Source organism: Peromyscus eremicus, chromosome 9 (genome assembly GCF_949786415.1).
Source record: "Peromyscus eremicus chromosome 9, PerEre_H2_v1, whole genome shotgun sequence".
Classification (NCBI taxonomy): domain Eukaryota; kingdom Metazoa; phylum Chordata; class Mammalia; order Rodentia; family Cricetidae; genus Peromyscus; species Peromyscus eremicus.
The window spans coordinates 109743838-109764031 of record NC_081425.1 but is presented as its reverse complement, the minus strand read 5'-3'; the positions used below and the strand labels follow the sequence as shown (position 1 = coordinate 109764031).

Here is a 20194-nt window from a genome sequence, read left to right as displayed (position 1 = left end):
AAGCCTGATAACCTAGGTTTGGTTCCCTAGAACTTACTGATGGTAGAAAGAGGAGAAACATCTCCTAGAAGCTTATGGACCAGCTATTCCGGAACACACCGCATAGCAATAAGAGACTCAGCCTCAAAATACAAAGGTAAAAGGCAAGAATTGGCTCTCTAGAGTTGTCCTATGGCCTCCACATGTGCATACTCACACTCTCACACATCTCATACACACAGACGCCACACAAAACAAAAGAATACCCAGTGGTCTTAGTTACTTTCCTATTGTTGTGATAAAACATCATGACCAAAGCATTTTATAAAAGAAAGTGTTTAATCATCTTACGGTTTCAGAGGGTTAGAGTACATGACAGTGGAGAGAAGGAATAGCTGGGATCTCTTATCTTTATCCATAGTTACCAGGCAAAAGGGGTGGGAGATAAAGGGAGGGAGGAATGGAGGGAGGGAAGGAAAGGGAGGGAGGGAGGGAGGGAGAGGGAGAGAGAAGGAGGGAAAGAGAGAGAGAGAGAGAGAGAGAGAGAGAGAGAGAGAGAGAGAGAGAGAGAGAGAACAAACATACTGGACATTACAGGAGTCTTGAAAACTCAAAGCCCACCCCCAGTGATATACCTCATCCAACAACACCACATCTTCTAATTCTTCCCAAATAATTTCAGCAACTAGATACTGGATACTGTGGGGGACCAAAACAGCTTGACCATACAGCTGCCATGACAGGCTTAGGGGCCCAGACACGGACGGCTTCTGTGACAGGCTTACTGGCAGGCCACATCCAGATCCAGGAAAAGCCATAAGTTGACTCCACCCAGGAATGGGCCAGCATTAAGGGGAAGTACCTGACATCCCAAATGTTCCAACCATTAGATAAGGTGGCCAGATATCCCTGAGTCTAGCACACACCTATTTCTGCTTTACAGATACCCCTAGACAAATGTCAGCCAATCAGGGTCCTGAACCCTGGAAATCCCCTCACCCCAACCTCTGCTAAGATAAAAATCCTACTCAGTTTGGGCCCAAGGCTCTCTGCTCTCACCAACGGACAGAGAGAGAGACCAATCTCCGAGCTGAAATAAAGGCTCTTTGCTTTTACATATGAGATTTGGTCTCTATGGTGGTCTTTTGGGGGTCCCTGTGATCTAGGCCCAACAGATACCAAGTATTCAAATATGTGAGCCTGAGTTGGAGAGATGGCTCAGCTGTGAGAGGCTAGGATGGTTCCACTCTCATTCAAACCACCACCCTAGTGATTTGAATAAACATAATTTCGTTTCTCCTCACAATCTCACAACTAATCAATACTTCTCACTGACTGTTATGTCAAAAGGCAGAGGTGTAGAACAAAGGATAAAAACAAGGGTAGTTTCATGTGAAATGTAATGAAAGAAATACACAGTTCAGAAAACCAGTGCCTCGTGGCTCAAGCCCTCCTGCAAGTACAGGCCAAGCACTCAGAAGGGAGAACTACTGCTTCTCAGGGGACTGGTAGCATCCTGTGGCCCTGAAGACTCTACTGAGATGTCTGGATTCAAAAATATCCATTACAATTAGATAGGATAACCAGCAATCCATGCCACTTTGACACACATAGTACTTGACCAGAACCAACCAGCAAACATATTAAGATAGGCATTTGAGTTCTTCCTACAAGAGCTACAACAGACTATTATGGGATGGAAAAGGTTTTTCCATATCCCCGGCCCCCAGACCCCAGGAACACTACTCTTTAGCATTTCATATCCCCTTATGATAGATCTCACCAACAAATGTCCCTGTCTTACCTGATATTCATAGCCAGGCAAAAGAGACACAAGCATTATTGCATATTCATATACAAACCCAAATTCGTAAAACAGGAGGCTGCACAAAGCAACTTGCCTGTCCTTGCAGAGGGCTACGGAAGTCTACAGTTCTGTAGCTCCAGCACCATCAACCCAGGGAACGAGATGCCAGCTTCCTTGTACAGGGCAGCCTCCTTCCATGGACGGCTCTGGTGTGCAATGGGCACAGTTACTCCGGAAGACCGAGGAGGAGCAAATGGCAGCAACCCCCACTGCAGCCATCTATCTCTGCCCTCACCAGTTCTTCCTTTGCACAGGTGAGAAGCATGGAGTGCTGGTCAGCAAGGTGTGTCTGGTTTGCCATTATTCCTCATGTAATTGGGGATAGCGAGGATGTGTCCCCAACTGTTGTCACCCCTCTTGCTTAGGTCCTAGCTGCCTCTTTCACTGCATGGGAAGTCTCCCTCAATATCTGTCACACGCTGAACTCCCATTAATTACATGATGGACAATATAGCTCCACACAAAAGCTCTGGGAGACATTTGCTCCCAAATAGAACAGAAAATACCAAGCTGTTTTCTAGATTCTTTATGTGCAACACTCTCTGTGAAGATTTTAATGTAATTCCTGCTGATTTATTTTTATCCTGACACATCTTATTTAACAACTATTAAAGCAATCATCTCTGGTGAAAAGGAGAATATCACGGTTGACTTTTAAAGTATTAGCATTCAACAGATAAATCTTAGTTCCCACAAAATTCTTGAACTAGAAATAAATCCTGAAGATGAAATGATGTCTTGATAACTCTGGCCATTTCAGAGCCTTCTAACAAAAGAGAAAAATTAGAACCTATCCCTCCCAAACTTACTTCACCTCAGAGAAAATTATGCAGCAGCCAAGCAACCATGCCTGGTTCCGTGCAGCTTACAACAGACAATTTCTGGAAGTCATCAACTTAGTTATATTCCACAACCAGCCATCTTGGCAAAAGATAAAATATTAAAGCCATCAACAGAAAAATGACTGACAAGTAAAAATGGCGGAGCACGTATTTTAAGAAGAACAACACTAGGAAGTGGGGCTCGTGGGAAACGGTTAAGACTCTGAGGAGTATAACTTCTTGGGACACCAAGGTCAGCATGGGGTGGAGCAAATAACGAATGAGAATAAAGAGTCCTGGATTAAATCATAATTTCCATGGACTGGGGTCACGACAGGTCTGAGCCTCAGCTTTTCCGGTTAAACTGCTTACTGATGATGAAGGATAAGAAAGAATACTGACCTCAAAAAAGTACTGTTGGTCACAAAATGTTTTCTTAGTTCATCCACTTACAACATTGTTGTAGCTAAGACAGTAATGAGTTGTGTTTAATAGACAACCAAAGCCTAAAGCTAAAGGAGAGGCAGGCAGGCAGGCAGGCAGCACAGTGCCTCCATAAGCTCCTGCACACAGCCAGGCCCCCCAAACTGTGTGGAGGATGGCCATTGGAAGCAGAGAAAATGTTTTACTGTCCACCTGTCAGTAAGTCCACAACTATACAACAATCAGTGATGCTGAAGAACAGGCATCATGCTGGATCCCAGGATTCTCTAGCAGCCTCCGCCCTCAATCCTGATACTCCTCCTGAGATGAAATGTCTTGGCCTGTCCATTTTCATTACCAAAACAGTGAAATATTTCTAGACTACCTTTATGTGCTGCTCGCCAGCTCCTCTGGACTCTTTAGATCGCTCCACATTGCAGAAATAGCTAGGTGGCTACCTGGTGCCACAGAGAGTTTCCTGGAACTACAGCTCAGAGTGGCGAATGCTATGGTCACTGCAACTGTTACACACAGAGATAATTCCCCTTTCGGAAGCCACGCACATCCTGAGAACAAGCTGGGGTTCACAGACCTGAAGCAAGACTCCAGAGACATGCTCAGCCTGTAGCAGAAAGCCCAGGAAAACGCTCAGATTAAAAACTAGTTCAGCTATTTGTCCCTGTGCTTTATCCAACCTTGGTCTCAACAATTCTCGCTCATATAAACCCTCCTCATTCTCGCTAATTAGACTCCCGGAGCTTCACCTGGGGCCTAGCCATGGATCTCTGCATCCAAATCCCTCAGTCATTGGAAGGGGTTTCTAGCACGACAATTAGGGTGTTTGGCCATTCCATCACCAGAGTAGGTCAGTTCGGGCTGTCTCTCGACCATTGCCAGCAGTCTGTTGTGGGAGTATCTTTGTGGATTTCTGTGGGCCTCTCTAGCACTTTGCTTCTTCCTATTCTCATGTGGTCTTCATTTACCATGGTCTCCTATTCCTTGTTCTCCCTCTCTGTTGTTGATCCAGCTGGGATCTCCTGCTCCCCCAAGCTCTCTTTCCCTCGACCCTCGCCCTTCATTTCCCCCACTCATGTCCAGGCTGTTCATGTAGATCTCATCCATTTCTCTGTCATTGGGTGATCCCCGTGTCTTTCTTGGGGTCCTGTTTTCCAGGTAGCCTCCCTGGTAATGTGAGTAGCAGTCCAGTCATCCTTGTTCCACATCTAGTATCCTGCTATGAGTGAGTACATACCATGTTTGTCTTTCTGAGTCTGGGTTACCTCACTCAGGATGATTTTTTCTAGATCCATCCAAGGTTGGATAAAGCACAGGGACAAATAGCCAAACGAATGGAAGCACATGAACTATGAACCAATGGCTGAGGGGTCACCAACTGGATCAGGCTCTCTGAATGGGTGAGACAGTTGATTGGCTTGATCTGTTTGGGAGGCATCCAGGCAGTGGGACCGGGTCCTGTGCTCATTGCACGAGTTGGCTGTTTGAAACTTGGGGCTTATGCAGGGTCGCTTGCCTCGGCCTGGGAGGAGGGGACTGGACCTGCCTGGACTGAGTCCACCAGGTTGATCTCAGTCTGTGGGGAAGGCTTTGCCCTGGAGGAGGTGGGAATGGGGGGTGGGCTGGGGGGAAGGTGAGGGGGGCGAGAGGGGGGAGAACAAGGGAATCCGTGGCTGATATGTAGAACTGAATTGTATTGGAAAATTAAAAAAAAAAACAAAAAACTAGTTCAGTTACCTAACGCTACACAGCATCCTTAGGCAGAGGCTGGTGTAGAATTTGTGCCCAAGAGCTATTTGTGCAAATTTATCATTATTTTTTCAGTCAATTAACTTGAGGAAGGAAATGTAAGCTAAGTAAATAAATTAGATCATTAATTTGCAATAAATATAAATTAGTTATGCTAATTATACCAGTTGAACACATATACAAATTATGTATATATAATAAATAACAAATAAGAAACATACCAAGGCTCAATAAGAAGAAAGCCATCTGACTATGTTTTAGAAAAAAAAAATGTATATTTGCTCAGTAGAATCTAACAGTTTTGATATGTGTATGAAAATATAAGATAAACATTAACTGCCTACTGGTGTTCTAGTAAATCTATTTTCATGCCAAATGGAAATCTGAATATATTTTACATTATTTGAGTTAATTATGTGACATTTTTATGAATAGTGATGTATTATTCCATTCATTACTCCCAATTATGCTCCCTTACAAGCACAGAGCTGGCAACACCACGACCAGGCCTTTCCTATTCTTTACAATCTGATGACCTGCATGGAAAGCAAGTCAAAGATGTGCCTGGGATATAATGAACAGAGTTCAGCAGCTGTGAACCATGACGGTTCACAGCTACCTGAGAAAGTTAAACATGGAAATAAATAGAAATGGGATCGGCTTTTCACATCACAGGATACCCATGTGAGCAGTCAACATGAAGAATACTCAAAGTGCAATTCTGAGACATATAATTATCAATGTCTCCTTGGCTTGAGCAGGACAGAGAACATTCCTGATGTGCCCCTTTTCTCTTTCTCTCTCAGAATTGTATATAGATCGGCTGTTTGGAAAGGGATTGCTTTCTGCTTGTGAAAAGACAAAGAGGATTCTCAGCCTTGGTGCAGGTCTGAGAAATGTACCACTAAAAGGCCGTTAGTGAAAAACCAGTTCAATCTTTCTCCTCCAATGTATAACCGAGTCATGCCAGCCCTGCCCATCACATGCACTGGGGATGTAGCTACAAGGCAAACCCTGACATGAAGTAGTCACAGTCAAGCAAAGAAGAATAAAACTAAATTATCAAGAGACAGGGACCCAGTGAGACCATCTGATATCATCTGCACACGCAATACACTGGGAAGCAGGCAGTAGGGGACAAGAGAGTCAAGATGCATACTCATAGTGGAAAGGAAACCACTTCTATGAGGCCAGGGGCCAAGGTGCACTGGCTTAAGGCAATCTGTCTATGGGAGGTGTCCACACATACTTCTCATTCTACTTCAGACCTCCCTTGCACACCTACAAAATACCTATCTAATTCATTCCTTCAGGACCAGATGACCATTTATCGTTAGTTATACACTAAAGGAACAAGTTTCAGGTCTAGGAACCAAAAGTAAACTTGGAAGAGGAGAGCTGACAGGAAGGGCTTCTTTTTTTTTTTTTTTTTTTTTCTGGCACCCTTGACAAATACTTCCTGCTAACCCTAAATGCTACCTCAGAGTCACCCTGACATTATCAACTCTCTATCACCTCCTGAGCTGACATTTGGGATAAAGATGACTTGTTTTCTATGCAGTTATTTCCTTGGATAACACATAAGAAAAATGACTGTCACACAAGGTCTGTCTTCTAAAAGACATTGACAGGATCCTCTGTGGCACATTTTACACTGAAAACATAGGCTGGAGAAGTGAGAAGACGATGAGCATTCAAGCCTGGCCCCTTTTCCACTTAGCAGTGCCATGGTGGGCTGCTATGAGCAGTTGGTTAAACCCCTAACAGCTCAAGAAGAGGGCATATTTATGTAGAATTCTCTCCCAGTTGGTTAATCACTACCATGGACACATCTTTGAATGCCATAATCTGCCAACTTAAAAATATGAACATAAGTAAACCAAAATTCCCATCGCAGCTAGGGGCAAGGGACCAGCAGAACATCTTTAAAGATCTCCATAGGAATATTTAAGCCAGATAATATTCAGAGTAGAGCAGAGACATGTGCTCATGGCAATTTAAAGATCAAAATTCTATCTTTAGCAATAAGGATATTAAAATAGTACTTGCACTCCTCTTATTTGTACAGGAAGGTTTAAAAAAAAACAGTGCTGAGAAATGAAAGATCAGCAGATCACTAATAACTGTGGTTTCCTGAACAATTAAAGAAATTCACAAGATTAAAACCCACTCAGGAAGTGACAAATATTTCTGATTTTTAGGGAAGGACTAAAGGGCATTTTTATCTATAGTATCTATTCTGCAAGAACCACAGCTAAGAAAAGAAGTTATTTTTATTATTTTTTATTTATTTCAGGAGCAAATGTGGTAATGGTCTGAATCCAGGAAAGTGAACATTTCTCACTGGAAATGGTAAAAGTTAATCTTAAAAAGCATTTGTCAGGGTTTTTCTCTCCCATCTGCTGGGGCTGTGTCTCACCACACAGTTCCCATTGCAGCAAACTTTTTGTTTGTAATGTGTCAGCAGAAATGTCCTTTATGTTACCTCATCTAATTCTTCACAAATACACTTTGGAAGGCTGTCCCCCATGCATCATCCTAACATTGTTTGGTCCTGATAGCATTCTGTGTGTGACGCTCCTGGCCCAGAGAATCTGTTCCTTGTAATAACTGATTCAATAAACTGTTGACAAATGATTTGTATAATACAGTATGGCCAGTGAGCAAGGTTTGTCTCCATCATTACACACCACATTCAAAGCTTCCACAAACACCGCTCTGTCCCTCTCGCGCTAGAGCTCCGTGCACCCTTCTGAATAGCAATCCGCAGATCAATACACTGTCTGCTGAAAACAACAGGACATAACAAATGAATGATTTTATTTACAATAAAAGCCCCAGTCACCAAATGGATTCCACTCATGTTCAAATTCATTTTTCATGCTCCCCTCAAGAGGAGAGGTGGACACAGCCTAACACAGGGGGAGGGGCGAGGAGAAGGATAAACTGTAATGTGCCAATTTATTTAAGCCATGAACAAGAGCTGAGCTGTACCGAAACATATGAATAAAATGTTCAACAAAATTCTGAAGATGCAATTCTTCAAAACGAGTCTATTCTCTCACCAAGAAATCTTGAAAAGCATTTTCCTGTACCCGGAAATTAATGGGTTAAAGACATTCTGACATTCTTTTTTGGAGTGCTGCACCACAGAGGCCAAAGCCTATTCAGTTAGCTCTAAGAACTTGGCAAGAATTGGGAGCATTTGCTTTCTGTGTGAGGGAAGGAACTGACTGAAGCACTGCTTGCTTCAAAGCACACCTGTGGCCCTGGTCGGACAGTTCCTTTTCTGCTACAAAAGCTATCAACACTCCCGTGACAGGGAGAAGGGAGATGATCGGCTGGTACCGAACTTGTCGGGCAAGCACAAAGACAGAGTGTGGATCCCCATAACCATACAAAATCCTGACATGGTAGCACATGCATGTAATTCAACTCCAGAACTCCTGTGGTGGGACGAGTGGGACAGACAGTCTGTGTCCCCAGTAACAAACTGTAAGAGAGCCCGACTCACACAAGGTGGAAGATGAGCATTGGCACCCGAGTTCTCCCTGAGCTCCACATGTGTGCCTACCCACAGATGCGACAGATAGAGAAACACTCTCTTTGAAGTCAGTAAGCAAAATCTAAGGGAAAGGGGGCTGGTGGGACAGTCAAATGCTAGTGAGGACATCAATTCAAAGACAGTGCTTACAAGTCACTCATCAATGCCACACTCCCCACAGTGTGCTTGGATATCATTTTTAAAAATAATAAAACAGCTATTCAAAGCAAAAAAAAAAAATCTACTTTACATGAATTTGCTATAAAACTGCCCTGGAAGCACAGGACTGTCAGCCGAGGCTGTCTATCAGTTCATTTACTCCATCTGGACTTAGCCCTCGGCCCCCAGACAAACAATACGGGACTGAAAACAGAGCTGTGACAAAGAAGAAGGGGGATCAGGGCAGCTGGCCTGAACACAGTGCACAAACGCTGGAGTAGAGGGGTGGCCTGGCTCTGGGCGTGGCAGTAAGGCCGACAGCAGGCCCTGCTGGCTGGTTCCATTAATTACACCACGGTATTTGCTCAGTGTTCGCAGTTTCCGCTTTAACGTCAGTTACAATCGTACTCAGCATGCTAGGAAAACAGGTTAAGAGCTAGTCCTCCATGCAGAAAGGAAGTCTGTGCAGAGACAAACAAGAATGCACAGTACTCCATTCCGAGGCGGCTTGGGAGATAGGGCATGGTGCCAGGAACAGAGTAAGGGCTGAGTAAGCAGGGCTGAATGAATCAATGTGTGAAGAAGGAATGAAATGTCACAAGCCATGCAGACATCTTTACCAAGAGGGAGGAATACTTATCACAGCACCACAGTTGAAAGAAAAGGCTGGGAAGAGCCTCAAGGTGGAGGGAGCAGAGGAAGTGTTAAAGGGGAACACACACTGAGCAGATGGCTGGAACGACAGAAACTTACAAGATACTAAACATCTTTAAAAAACTTGCCACAGAGTTTGGACATTTTCTTCAAAATGGTCTGCAAACAAGGGGAGTGGAACATGATATGGTCAGAAGTTACCGGGTGGAGAAGCCTAAAGGAAGAAGCTGCAGAAAGCTAGGTGATCCATGCTGGCTAAGCGTAGAAGCCCCTCACCGTTGGTTTATGAAATGTGAGCAGGAAGAGCTAGGCACAGGTACAATCCCTATCTCAGGATAGAAGACCGTGGCTTTCTGCAAGCAAGCACCTGCCTACTAAGACACTTCTCAAGGCTGTGAACTGCCTCCCCACACACACATACACACACTAGTCTGCAAAGGTAACATGAAAGGTTACATAGTAATCTAGAACAGCATTGTCTCAAGGTATTATCTACCAGCTCCCAGCGGTTCCCAACAAGGCAGCTCTGAGGTGGTCTCTCACATGTGCCTGTTCCCAAAACACCCGGGCTCTCACCCCTCCCACAAAAGCAGGTTCCTTCCAAAGGCTGGGACACTCCGAGCTCATTAGTTAGAAAGCTCTTGTCATAGTCTCACAGATATGGCAGCTGCTAAGGTTTCACTTTCAAAATGATGAGCCCAGGGCACAGTTTCACTATTGCTCATGACTCACTGTGGCCATTTCCTTAAAAGGAGACATTCCCAGATTTCGTCAGATATTTCCCCAGTCTCAGCATCATACTTTCCCAGGTGGTTCAACAGATCATGGGGGGAAATCAAGTACTATCAAGTTATAAATGAAAATCCACAAAACAGAGTCCGCTGTGTGATTAAGCATTTAACACACACTATGCGTGTGTGACATCAGGGTATGAAGATTCATTTGCCTAAATTCTCATTTTCACCCCTAGCTCTCTTACTCTTGTTAAAAGTCAACTAAAACTGGCACATAGAAAATACTGTAATTATATCTTTATTCTTTTGACATCTGACTATATTTGTTCCTAAAAATTCCCCAAGGCAAAATGATCATCACACACTTGCAGTAAAATCAAAGGAAGAAACAAAAATGCTTTTATTCCAAGAAGTTCAGGGTCCATTTGAAGAATGCAACATAAAATTAATCCACAACTTAAAAGCTGTTCTGTTTCACAGCCTCCTTAAATCACTTTGCCTTGCGTTTTCGTTTCAGAAGCAGAGAAAGCTGAGTTCTCAATATCGAACATTTAGCTCAACTTTAAAATCTTTAAAATTTTACAAAAAAAGTTAAATGTTAGAATACTTTTCATCCAACATTATTTAAAAATTGATAACGTGTTCATTGTTTTTATAATTTTGCAAAATTTAATAGGTGAAATTTAGGCTTAGGATTGAGAGTTTAGTATAGAATCACAATTTTATGTTTTAGGTGATTTTCCTTTTTTCCTTTCAACCAAGCAAAGTTTACATTACTTGGAAAGTAAGTTATTCATGAAGTTCTTAAGAACTTCAAACATTTTCACTGAAAAAAATTACTCCAAAAGTATCTTGAAATATTTATACATTGGGGACTATACTAAGGAATTAACTTCAAAGCCAAACCATGGTTCATTATGGGAAATACCTATTATCTTAAAATATGAAGCATCCTTCTTGTTACCCCTTGCATAATAAAATAAGGAGGAAAAGAAAAGCATTGTGGAAACTCTATAAAATCCACATATACACAGCCAGGAGGGATATGTTCAACATGAAAAAAATCACCTCCTCTGAGTGTCCCACCTATTCCAATCTCCACTGCAGAGGAGAAGCTCCTGTTGAATCCAGTAGAGTGAAAGTTCTTCCAACAAAATAAAGTAACTCAACCAGTACTCACTGTGGAGAATCGCCTAGAAACCAGTGTTTCCCTCAAGAGAAAATGACATTTCAAATTCCAGCACAGATCACAACATTCATAACATGTTAGATTGTGTCTCCTACTACACCCATAAAGCATTACTAATATGACTGCCTAAACATGAGCTGAGCAAGGACAACACCAATAGACAGGATAAAGTGGATGGGGAAAGACCATGAGGCCTTAACCCTACAGGAAGAACTACAGGCAATTAAGGAACGCCGAGAGTGGGACAAATAGGCTTCCCTAGGGAAGACACACCAATTGGTTATCCAATACCAAATCATCAGCCCTGAAAATATACATACAAGAAACATTATATAGACTGAGCATGTTCTATTTAAAGAATAGATATGTATATAGTTGCATATACATATATATGTATCTAACAAGAATTAATAAAAAATGAGGCCATTAATTTGAAAGAGAAAGAGAAGTGGCTTGGATAAAGGAAAGAGAAGGGGGAAATGATGTAATTATGTTATAATCTCAAAAATAAAATAAAGTAAAACAAATAATAAATTAAACAATCTCCATTAAGCAAAAAAACTTTAATTCTCCTGTAATCCCTTAATTCCACCTTACAGAATCACCATCCAGTTTCTAACCCTCCATTAAAATTCACAATGAGAAAAAGGAATTCAAAGTGCCCATGATATTCATTGGACCAATTTTAGAAACACCTATTTATTTACACAGCTATGGTAGTGAAAAGGTCAACCAAAAATTCCCCTCCAAAGCTACAGTTGCTAAGCAACCTTCCTCAGAAGTTCTGCAACACTGCTCAAGCATATTCCGGGTGCCACCAGCTGGATTCAAAATAAATATGAATAACATCTTACCTCATTACTCCAAATGGGAAGGGAGGGAGATTCCTTGCTTACCTTTTGTAGACAGGCACTAAAGGCTGATTCTATATTAATTTGGTTGGTTGGGTTCATGTGCTTCTTTTACAAGAAAAGGATACGGCCAGGTACAACGGGTTTCCTATTTACCAGGGCGAAGGACAGTTCAGTTTTGAGAAATACCACAGAGGGTTTGATGAGATGTTGGCCAAATCTAAATGACATGGTCTCACAGTGAATCTGAAAGAGAAAATAATTTAGGAAATGAGCATTCAAAAGAGAAAACAACTTGGTTCATGGGCTACTTTAAAGAAGGCAAATTCCATTAGTAAAGATTCTTGAATGCAAAGAGAATACCATTTAAACTGGTCCTGTTAATCTCCCCTCAGATGAACTCCAGGTAAATTCTCTGGACTATTCCCATCTCCCTACAATGCTACCTTGGTTCCAGCAAAGGTTGTAAAGTAGAAGCTGGAATATGGATGACAAAGCAGCCTTTCCCTGTCCTTCCAGGTTGTCACCTCAAATCCACAAGGTCCTATTTACTGAATACTTACTTTAACCCATTGATCTCATCATCGCTGCTAACGTGGAAATATTCATGGTAAAGTACTGAGTACAAACATAATTCTTAAAAGCTTCTTTCAAATGCTTTTATCTTTGTTTGTACAACAGCAATTTAGCACAAGTACAAACACTGTCTGACCTTGCCTACAATTACAAAACACACGTTCCCTGAGAACTATTACAATTCAGTTGCCATAATTAGAGCGAAAAGGAAGGAATGAACAAAACAGAGTTTCAGATGAGACTAGCTCCTGGCTGATCCAGAGACAGACCAGGTAATGCATGTTAATTTCTCCATGTCCTCCTTCTGAGGGAGGCTCCATGACAGTGTTACAATTTGACATAAAATATCCCCCACAAGCTTATGTGTTGAGCACTTGGTACTGATGTTTTGGGAGGTTCTTGAAAAATTAGAAGAAGGGGATTGGTTGGCAAAAGTAGATGATGTGTGTGTGGCATGGGAGCGGGTTGAAGGTTCTACCTGCCTCTGGTGGCTGCATCTTTCCCTTTGTTATCTGTCATGAGATGAATAGCCTGCTCCTACCACCATGATTTCCTGTAAACTAGAAGTCTGAAACTTTGAACCAAAATAAATCTTTCCTGCTCTAAGTTGTTTATAACAAATCTTTTGTCACAACAGTGTGAAAGAGAATGAACATGAGGGATAATAAAATGAAATTGAGCACTTGGCAGCCAGGGTGGACAAAAACCCACCCATGCCCCAGGAATAATCTTAACTAGGTGATGCGTACATATGAGTGATTCCTAAGTAACTAAGGCCCTTACATTTTTGTAAGTCAAGCACAGCTGATGGCCAGAGACCAACCTATAAGAAAAACAGAGATGAAAGATGAAGAATCAGAAAAAAAAGGATGAAGTTAAAAAAAATGAAAACTATTGATAAGTAGTCCAAATAACTGCATGATGATTTAATGAGCCAAATGTTTGAAATGAGAGCTATATAAAAGTCCTCTACTGTAGTAGACTGAACTTCATGCATTCTGTGCTCAGGACTCAGGTGGGAAGACTCATGTCAAGAATTGAGATACTTGTTTATAAAATACTTAAACCAGTTCATAAAAATTAAGGGTCAGTAAGGCTATCAAACACCGTCTAGCAAAGTGGTTTTTCAGGCATGCTCTCTGGGAAGCTATCAAAGCTACAAATTTGTATTTCCTATAGCTCCAGCCACGTTACCATGAATTTTCCATGGTTGATGCTTCACCATGTTTTAAAGTAGGGCTCTTCTTCCTGTTGAATCCAGGTCTTGGGAATTGACCCAAGTACCTGCAGTCCCCTAGCACACTACTACTTTGGGAGTGGACATGAACACAAGGTAAGATAATCAAAGACAATCAAATCCCCCAGCTAATCACAACCCATGCCATGAAAGGTCCTTTCTTAAAGCTTAACTGTCAGTCTGTCAGTCTGTCAGTCTGTGAGAGTGACACTGCAGCAAACAGAGCCCAGACACAAGCCCACACCTAACAATGCCGGAAGGAGCAGCCTCCCTGGCATCTGTTCCCATTTAAGGGTGACTGGACAAACCTGACTTAAGCGTGGGCACTAGCTGAAGAGCTGCTGCTGCCCTGAGTCCTCGACTGGTACTTCTTTGGTCTTATTTGTCTTTTTTTCCCCTTTTATCCTCAAACCATCTTATCTCCTCACAACTCAAGGATATGCTGCAGCACGATTAATATAGTGTTCATGTTCTTTATAGATTTGTGTACATGTCTTCCATATGTCAAAATATGGAGGGCTCGCAAAACATTTAATTTTAATTTTACATGAATTATTTGTTTTAGATCTCATCTGTTTTTTTATTCTGGTTTATCCACTCACAGCAATCTACCGTGGCTTTTGTGTACAGTTTACCCCTGCTCAAGAGTTTCTCCAACTACAATATTTCACCATGAATAACACTGTGATTTCTATTCTAATGTGCATCATACAGCCTTAGAACAGGGTTTTAGGTCACAACCTAAAACCAGCTTTTCTACGACATAGGTCCCAGTTTGCATTCCCAAGAGGAACACACGGAGATTTTCCTCTGTCCCTGCCAGCACTTGACACTATCCGCTTTCATGACCGACAGCTAAAATGGTATCTCAGGCACAGCTCACCCACCTGCTCTCCCTGGAGCCTACCCACGCTACCCCCACTCTCAGGCCTAAGTGAGGCCTGACAAATGACTTCACCAGTTGGACAGTGGGCACACAATGGATGGAGGAAATGTCACAGGCCCACTCCTAGATGAAGACCTGCAGGCAAATAACTGCTGTTGAGAAAGAGAGACTCCGTCTTCCTCAGGGACAATCCCAGAGTTTACCCAATCAAGAGGTCAGCCCTCAAACACATCAGAGCAACACTAAATGGACTCAGCAGGCTGTATTTCTACAGACCTCTCTCTCTCTCTCTCTCTCTCTCTCTCTCTCTCTCTCTCTGTGTGTGTGTGTGTGTGTGTGTGTGTGTGTGTGAATAATTAAAGAAGAATATGAGGTGGAGTCAAGGGAGGAGTTGAAATGTGAAAGGGAGAGGAATAGAAATCACACAAATACAGTATTCATGTATAAAATTCTAAAAATAATTCATTAAAAATGGTATCTCTTCCTTTGAACTCACTTGTCTGTTCCAGTGTCATGTATACTTTGCCTTCCACAAATTACTGATTTATATACTTCATCCTCCTTTTTTACAAGTCACCTCCCTTCTGTTTCCTGGTTTTCCAGGGTGTACAGAATTGTCTAAGTATTCAGCACGATAATTACATTTTTACCATCTGTTATTTTTTCTGTTGTTCCCCCAAGGAACAAAACCCACTCATTTTGTTATAATCAAAATCATTTTTTTTGTATTTTTCTCTAAGATTATTCAACATATCTTGCTCCATCATAAGGTCTCAAATGTGTATTTCAGCATTTTCCTCTATTAACTGTATATCTTCATTTTTAATACTTAGGTGTGTGTTCCATGTAAAGCTTTGCTCAAATTATGAAGTATGCGGTTCGAAGAGATGGCTAAGTGGTTAAGAGCACTGGCTGCTCTTCCAGATGACCCAAGTTCAATTCCCTGCATCGACATCTGTAACTGTCTGTAACTCCCATTCCATGGAATCTGGCAGCTTTACAGACATCCATGCAGGCAAAATACCAATATCTATAAAATAAAAATAAATAAATATTTTTAAAAAATTAAACAATGAAGTATCAAAAGTTTCATTTTTCTTTTTCCATGGGTCAATTTTCTTATTCCAGTTCCTGAGAACACGCCCATATAGGCATAGCAGTGATTCTGGACTCCATCTGAGCCTATCTATGCCTGATGCTCTAGAACAGCGGCTGCTAAATTATTTTCTATAAGGGACAGTTGCAACAGTCTACACAACCTCTTATAACTACTCACTTCTGGCATGTAGCATGCATGCCACCACAGCAGTGTCTGTGATTTAATAAAACTTTATTTATAGCAAACGCACAGCCTGGACTTAGCACACAATCTGTAGTTTGTCAACTCCATATATATTACTACCCCTTCAAAATTTTTCTGGGTAGAAGTTGATTGGATTGAATTTCAATGTTGATGGAGGGGAGATGGGACATCTTCACAATATTCAATGAATCCATTTGTGAACAGTGCTTTTGTGTTAATTAATGCCATAATAAGACTCTGGTGATACTTTTGAATTTCCCTTTTATGTTTTATGTATTCTGTCTTAGAGCTGTTCTGGCCAGCTTTTGGGTTGTATCTTATTATTGCCATAGTTGTTGGTAACTATTGATGGCTGCTATGGTCTCCACAGAGTTTCTCTGGTTTTCCATATAAGACTTTACTTAGAAATAATACAATTATTATTATTTTAATTAATCTATTTTTTCTTGTGAGATCTCTGACAATGTGTTCAAAAGCAGAAGCAACCAAGTTACCCTTGTCTTATTCTTAAAATTACAATGAATGAGTGTAAACTTTTGTTTTTCTATTAAAGACAACATCCACTATAAGTTTTAGTTTAAAAAAAAAAACTTGTATACTAAGGAGGAAGGGGAAAAAAATCTACGTTTCCTAAAGATTAACTCTATTTTTAAATAAACAAAGCTCTACTAATATATTTTTATATACAATTTCATATTATTTGCTGTCAATGTAACACCCCTCATTGGAAGATGTCTTAATTTGTAACTATCCCATTACTGTCATGACCACGTTAGCTGCTCACATTGTTTTATTCTTTAGTGCACTGTCATATTGGACTTCTGGATGTTGCAGATGAAGCTGGCCAAATGTCTTTAAACTAAACTTACCAGATATTCATTGTCAATATCTTCTTAAATACACTGGCTTTTTAGACTTGTTTTAAAAATTTTTTTACACCTACCTTCTATTCCTTTAGCAGTGATTCTGAACATGTGAGTCATGACCCCTTTGGGGGCTGAAGGATAAGGGTCATTTATCAAATATCTTCCATATAAGAAATGTACATCATGGATTCATAACAATATGAAGTAGCAATGAAATTTTATGATTGGGGTCACCTCAACATGAGGAGCTATATTAAAGAGTTGCATCATTAGGAAGGTTGAAAACCACTGCTTTAGATTTAAACAAAACTCATTTGTCAAGTGGTGCCTCTTTTCCTATCACAGGGGGATATTTTGACAATCATGATAAATTGTTTAAAGTTTCTTGATTTACATAAGTGATTTTTTTCTTGTATTAATTTTGAAGCCTTTTCATACCAATTTTAATTTTATTTTTAAAAAATAATAATTTAATGGGTTCAGAATATAACCAATAATCACTTTTATTATTTATTTGAAATTTATAAAAATGTGAATATTTTAACCCAACTGTAGCCTATTTCATTTTTATATTTTTTAAATTTTTACTAATTAATCAATTAATTTTTTTCCCAGCCTGATCACAATTTCCCCTCTCTCCCTCCTTTCCTCCCAGTCTTTCCCCCAATCTTTACCCACCATCCACTCCCTTTCCCTTCCCATCAGAAAAGTGCAGTCCTTCCATGTATATCAGCCAGCCATAGAATATCAAGTTGCAATAAGACTAGGCACCTCCTCTCCTATTAAGGTTGAATGAGGCTACCCAACAAGAGAAAAGGGTCCCAAGATGAGGCAACAAAGTCATAAACATATCCCCTCCCTCTGCCAGGAGTCCCACAAGAAGTTCAAGCCACACAACCTCAACACATATGCAGAGGACAATACCCTTTCATAATAGCCACAGATAATATAAAATGTCTTGGTGTAACTTTAACCAAGCAAGTGAAAGAACTGACTTCAAGTCTTTGAAGAAAGAAATTAAAGAAGATATCAGAAGATGAAAAGGTCTTCCAAGGTCATAGATAGGATTAACACAGTAAAAATGATCATCTTACCAAAAGCAATCTACAGATAAAATGCAATTTCGATCAAAATTCAACACAATTCTTTACAGAACTTGAAAGAACAATACTCAACTTCATGTGGAAAAACAAAAAACCCGGGATAGCTAAAACAATACAACAAAAGGACTTCTGAGGTATCCCCATCCCTGATTTCAAGCTGTACTACAGAGCTACCGTAATAAAATCTGCATGGTATTGGCATAAAAACAGACAAGTTGATCAATGGAATCAAATCAAAGACCCAGACATAAATCCACATACTATGGACACCTGATTTTCATAAAGAAGCCAGAAATATACAATGAAAAAAATATATATCTTCAACAAATGGTGCTGGCATAACTAGATGTCGACATGTAGAAGAATGGAAACAGATCCATATCTATCACCCTGAACAAAACTCAAGTTTAAGTGCATCAAAGACCCCAACATAAAACCAGATACACTGAACCTGATAGAAGAGAAAATGGGGAATAGCCGTGAACACACTGGCACAAGAGACAACTTCCTGAGTAGAATATACATAGTACAAACACTAAGATCTACAATTAATAAATGAGATCTCATGAAACTGAGAAGCTTCTGTAAGGCAAAGGACACTGTCAAAAGGACAAAATGGCAGCCTACAGAATGGGAAAAATCTTCACCAACCCCACATCTGACAGAGGGCTGATTTCCAAAATATATAAAGAATTCAAGAAACTAGACATCAAAAATATTTCAATTTAAAAATGGGGTACAGATCTAAAGAGAGAATTCTCAACAGAAGAATCTCATATGTCTTCAAAACACTTAAATGTTCAGCATCCTTAGACATCAGGGAAATGCAAATCAAAGCAACTCAGATTCCATCTTACATCTGTCAGAATGGCCAAGATCAAAAACACAAGTGACAGTTCATGCTGGCGAGGATGTAGAGCAAGGGGAACACTCCTCCATTGCTGGTGGGAGTGCAACTTTGTACATCCACTTTGGAAAGCAATATGGCAGTTTCTCAGAAAATTGGGAATCGATCTACCTCAAGAGTCAGCTACCTAAAGGACACTCTACCATACTACAAGGACACTTGCTCAACTATGTTCATAGCAGCATTATTCATAATATCCTGAAACTGGAAGTAACCTAAATGCCTATCAACCAAAGAATGGATAAAGAAAATGTGGTAGATTTACACAATGGAGTACCACTCAGCTGTTAGAAACAATGACATCATGAAATTTCCTGGCAAATGGATGGAACTAGAAAAGATAATCCTGAGTGAGGTAACACAGACCCAGGAAGACAAACGTGGTATGTACTCATAGGTGGATATTAGCCATGAAGTAAAGGATGACCATGTTACAATCTACAGACCCAAAGAAGCTAAGTTACAAGGAAGGCTCAAGGTGGGACACATGAGTCTCACTGTGAAGAGGAAATAGAATGACATCACAGGTGGACAGGGAGAGGGTTATGGATGGAAGGTGGGCATGGGAACAGGAGGCACCAGGTCAGGGGAGAATGGAGGGAGAGAGTACTGGGAAAGACAACTGGAATCCAGGAGCGTCTCTGGGATGAGTTAGAAACCTACTGCAATGGAAACTCCCAGGAATCTATGAGGGTGACCTTAGCTTTTTACATTTTTCAAAGAATCAACTCAGGTTCTTTGTTTTTTATTAATTTGACTTCATTATTCATTTTCTGAACTTTTGTTTCTTCCTTGAAAGATTCTTCATCTTCCCTCTGTCTTTTTCTACTCATTGGAGTCAAACGTCGTGTATGCTGGTTCCTCTGCTGCTTTTCTCTTCGGTAACAACAGCTACGTGTAGCTTCAGCGCTGCCCGTTAGCTGCATCCTTCCTCCATGCTTTCATTAGCTCTCAGCTCTTGGAAACTGGTTCTTGCCATGATTTCCTGTTTAGCTCAAGGGTTACTCTATAGTGTGCTTTTTCATTTCCAGACACATGGGATGTCTCTGCTAGCTCGTTACTAGGTCTGATTTACTGCACTGTGGAGAAGAGGAACTTTACCCCAGTTTTGCTTGTGTTTTTGCATTTGAGGCTCCTTCCTGGGCCATTACAGAGGAACCATGTCCCTAACTTCACACCCTGAAAAGTGAAATGCGTTCGGCCCTCATTCAGCATATATATGTGTGTATATGTGTGTGTGTGTGTATACATACATATATAGTGTGTATTATCATATAATATATATAATATTGAATTCATTGTTTTCCAAATTTCTGTCTCTGCTTGTCATC

At 40.8% G+C, this 20194-nt stretch overlaps 1 protein-coding gene across 2 annotated transcripts in view; it reads right to left on the bottom strand.

Annotated features, from left to right (window-relative positions):
- Positions 1-20194, bottom strand: part of Fhit (fragile histidine triad diadenosine triphosphatase) — a 1519797-nt gene that overhangs the window by 793502 nt on the left and 706101 nt on the right. For both annotated transcript variants that reach the window (XM_059274237.1, XM_059274236.1), the window contains one exon: positions 12114-12231. In XM_059274237.1, the coding sequence (XP_059130220.1) occupies positions 12114-12216 (103 nt within the window). In that variant the 5' untranslated portion in view covers positions 12217-12231. The remainder of the gene's footprint in view (positions 1-12113; positions 12232-20194) is intronic.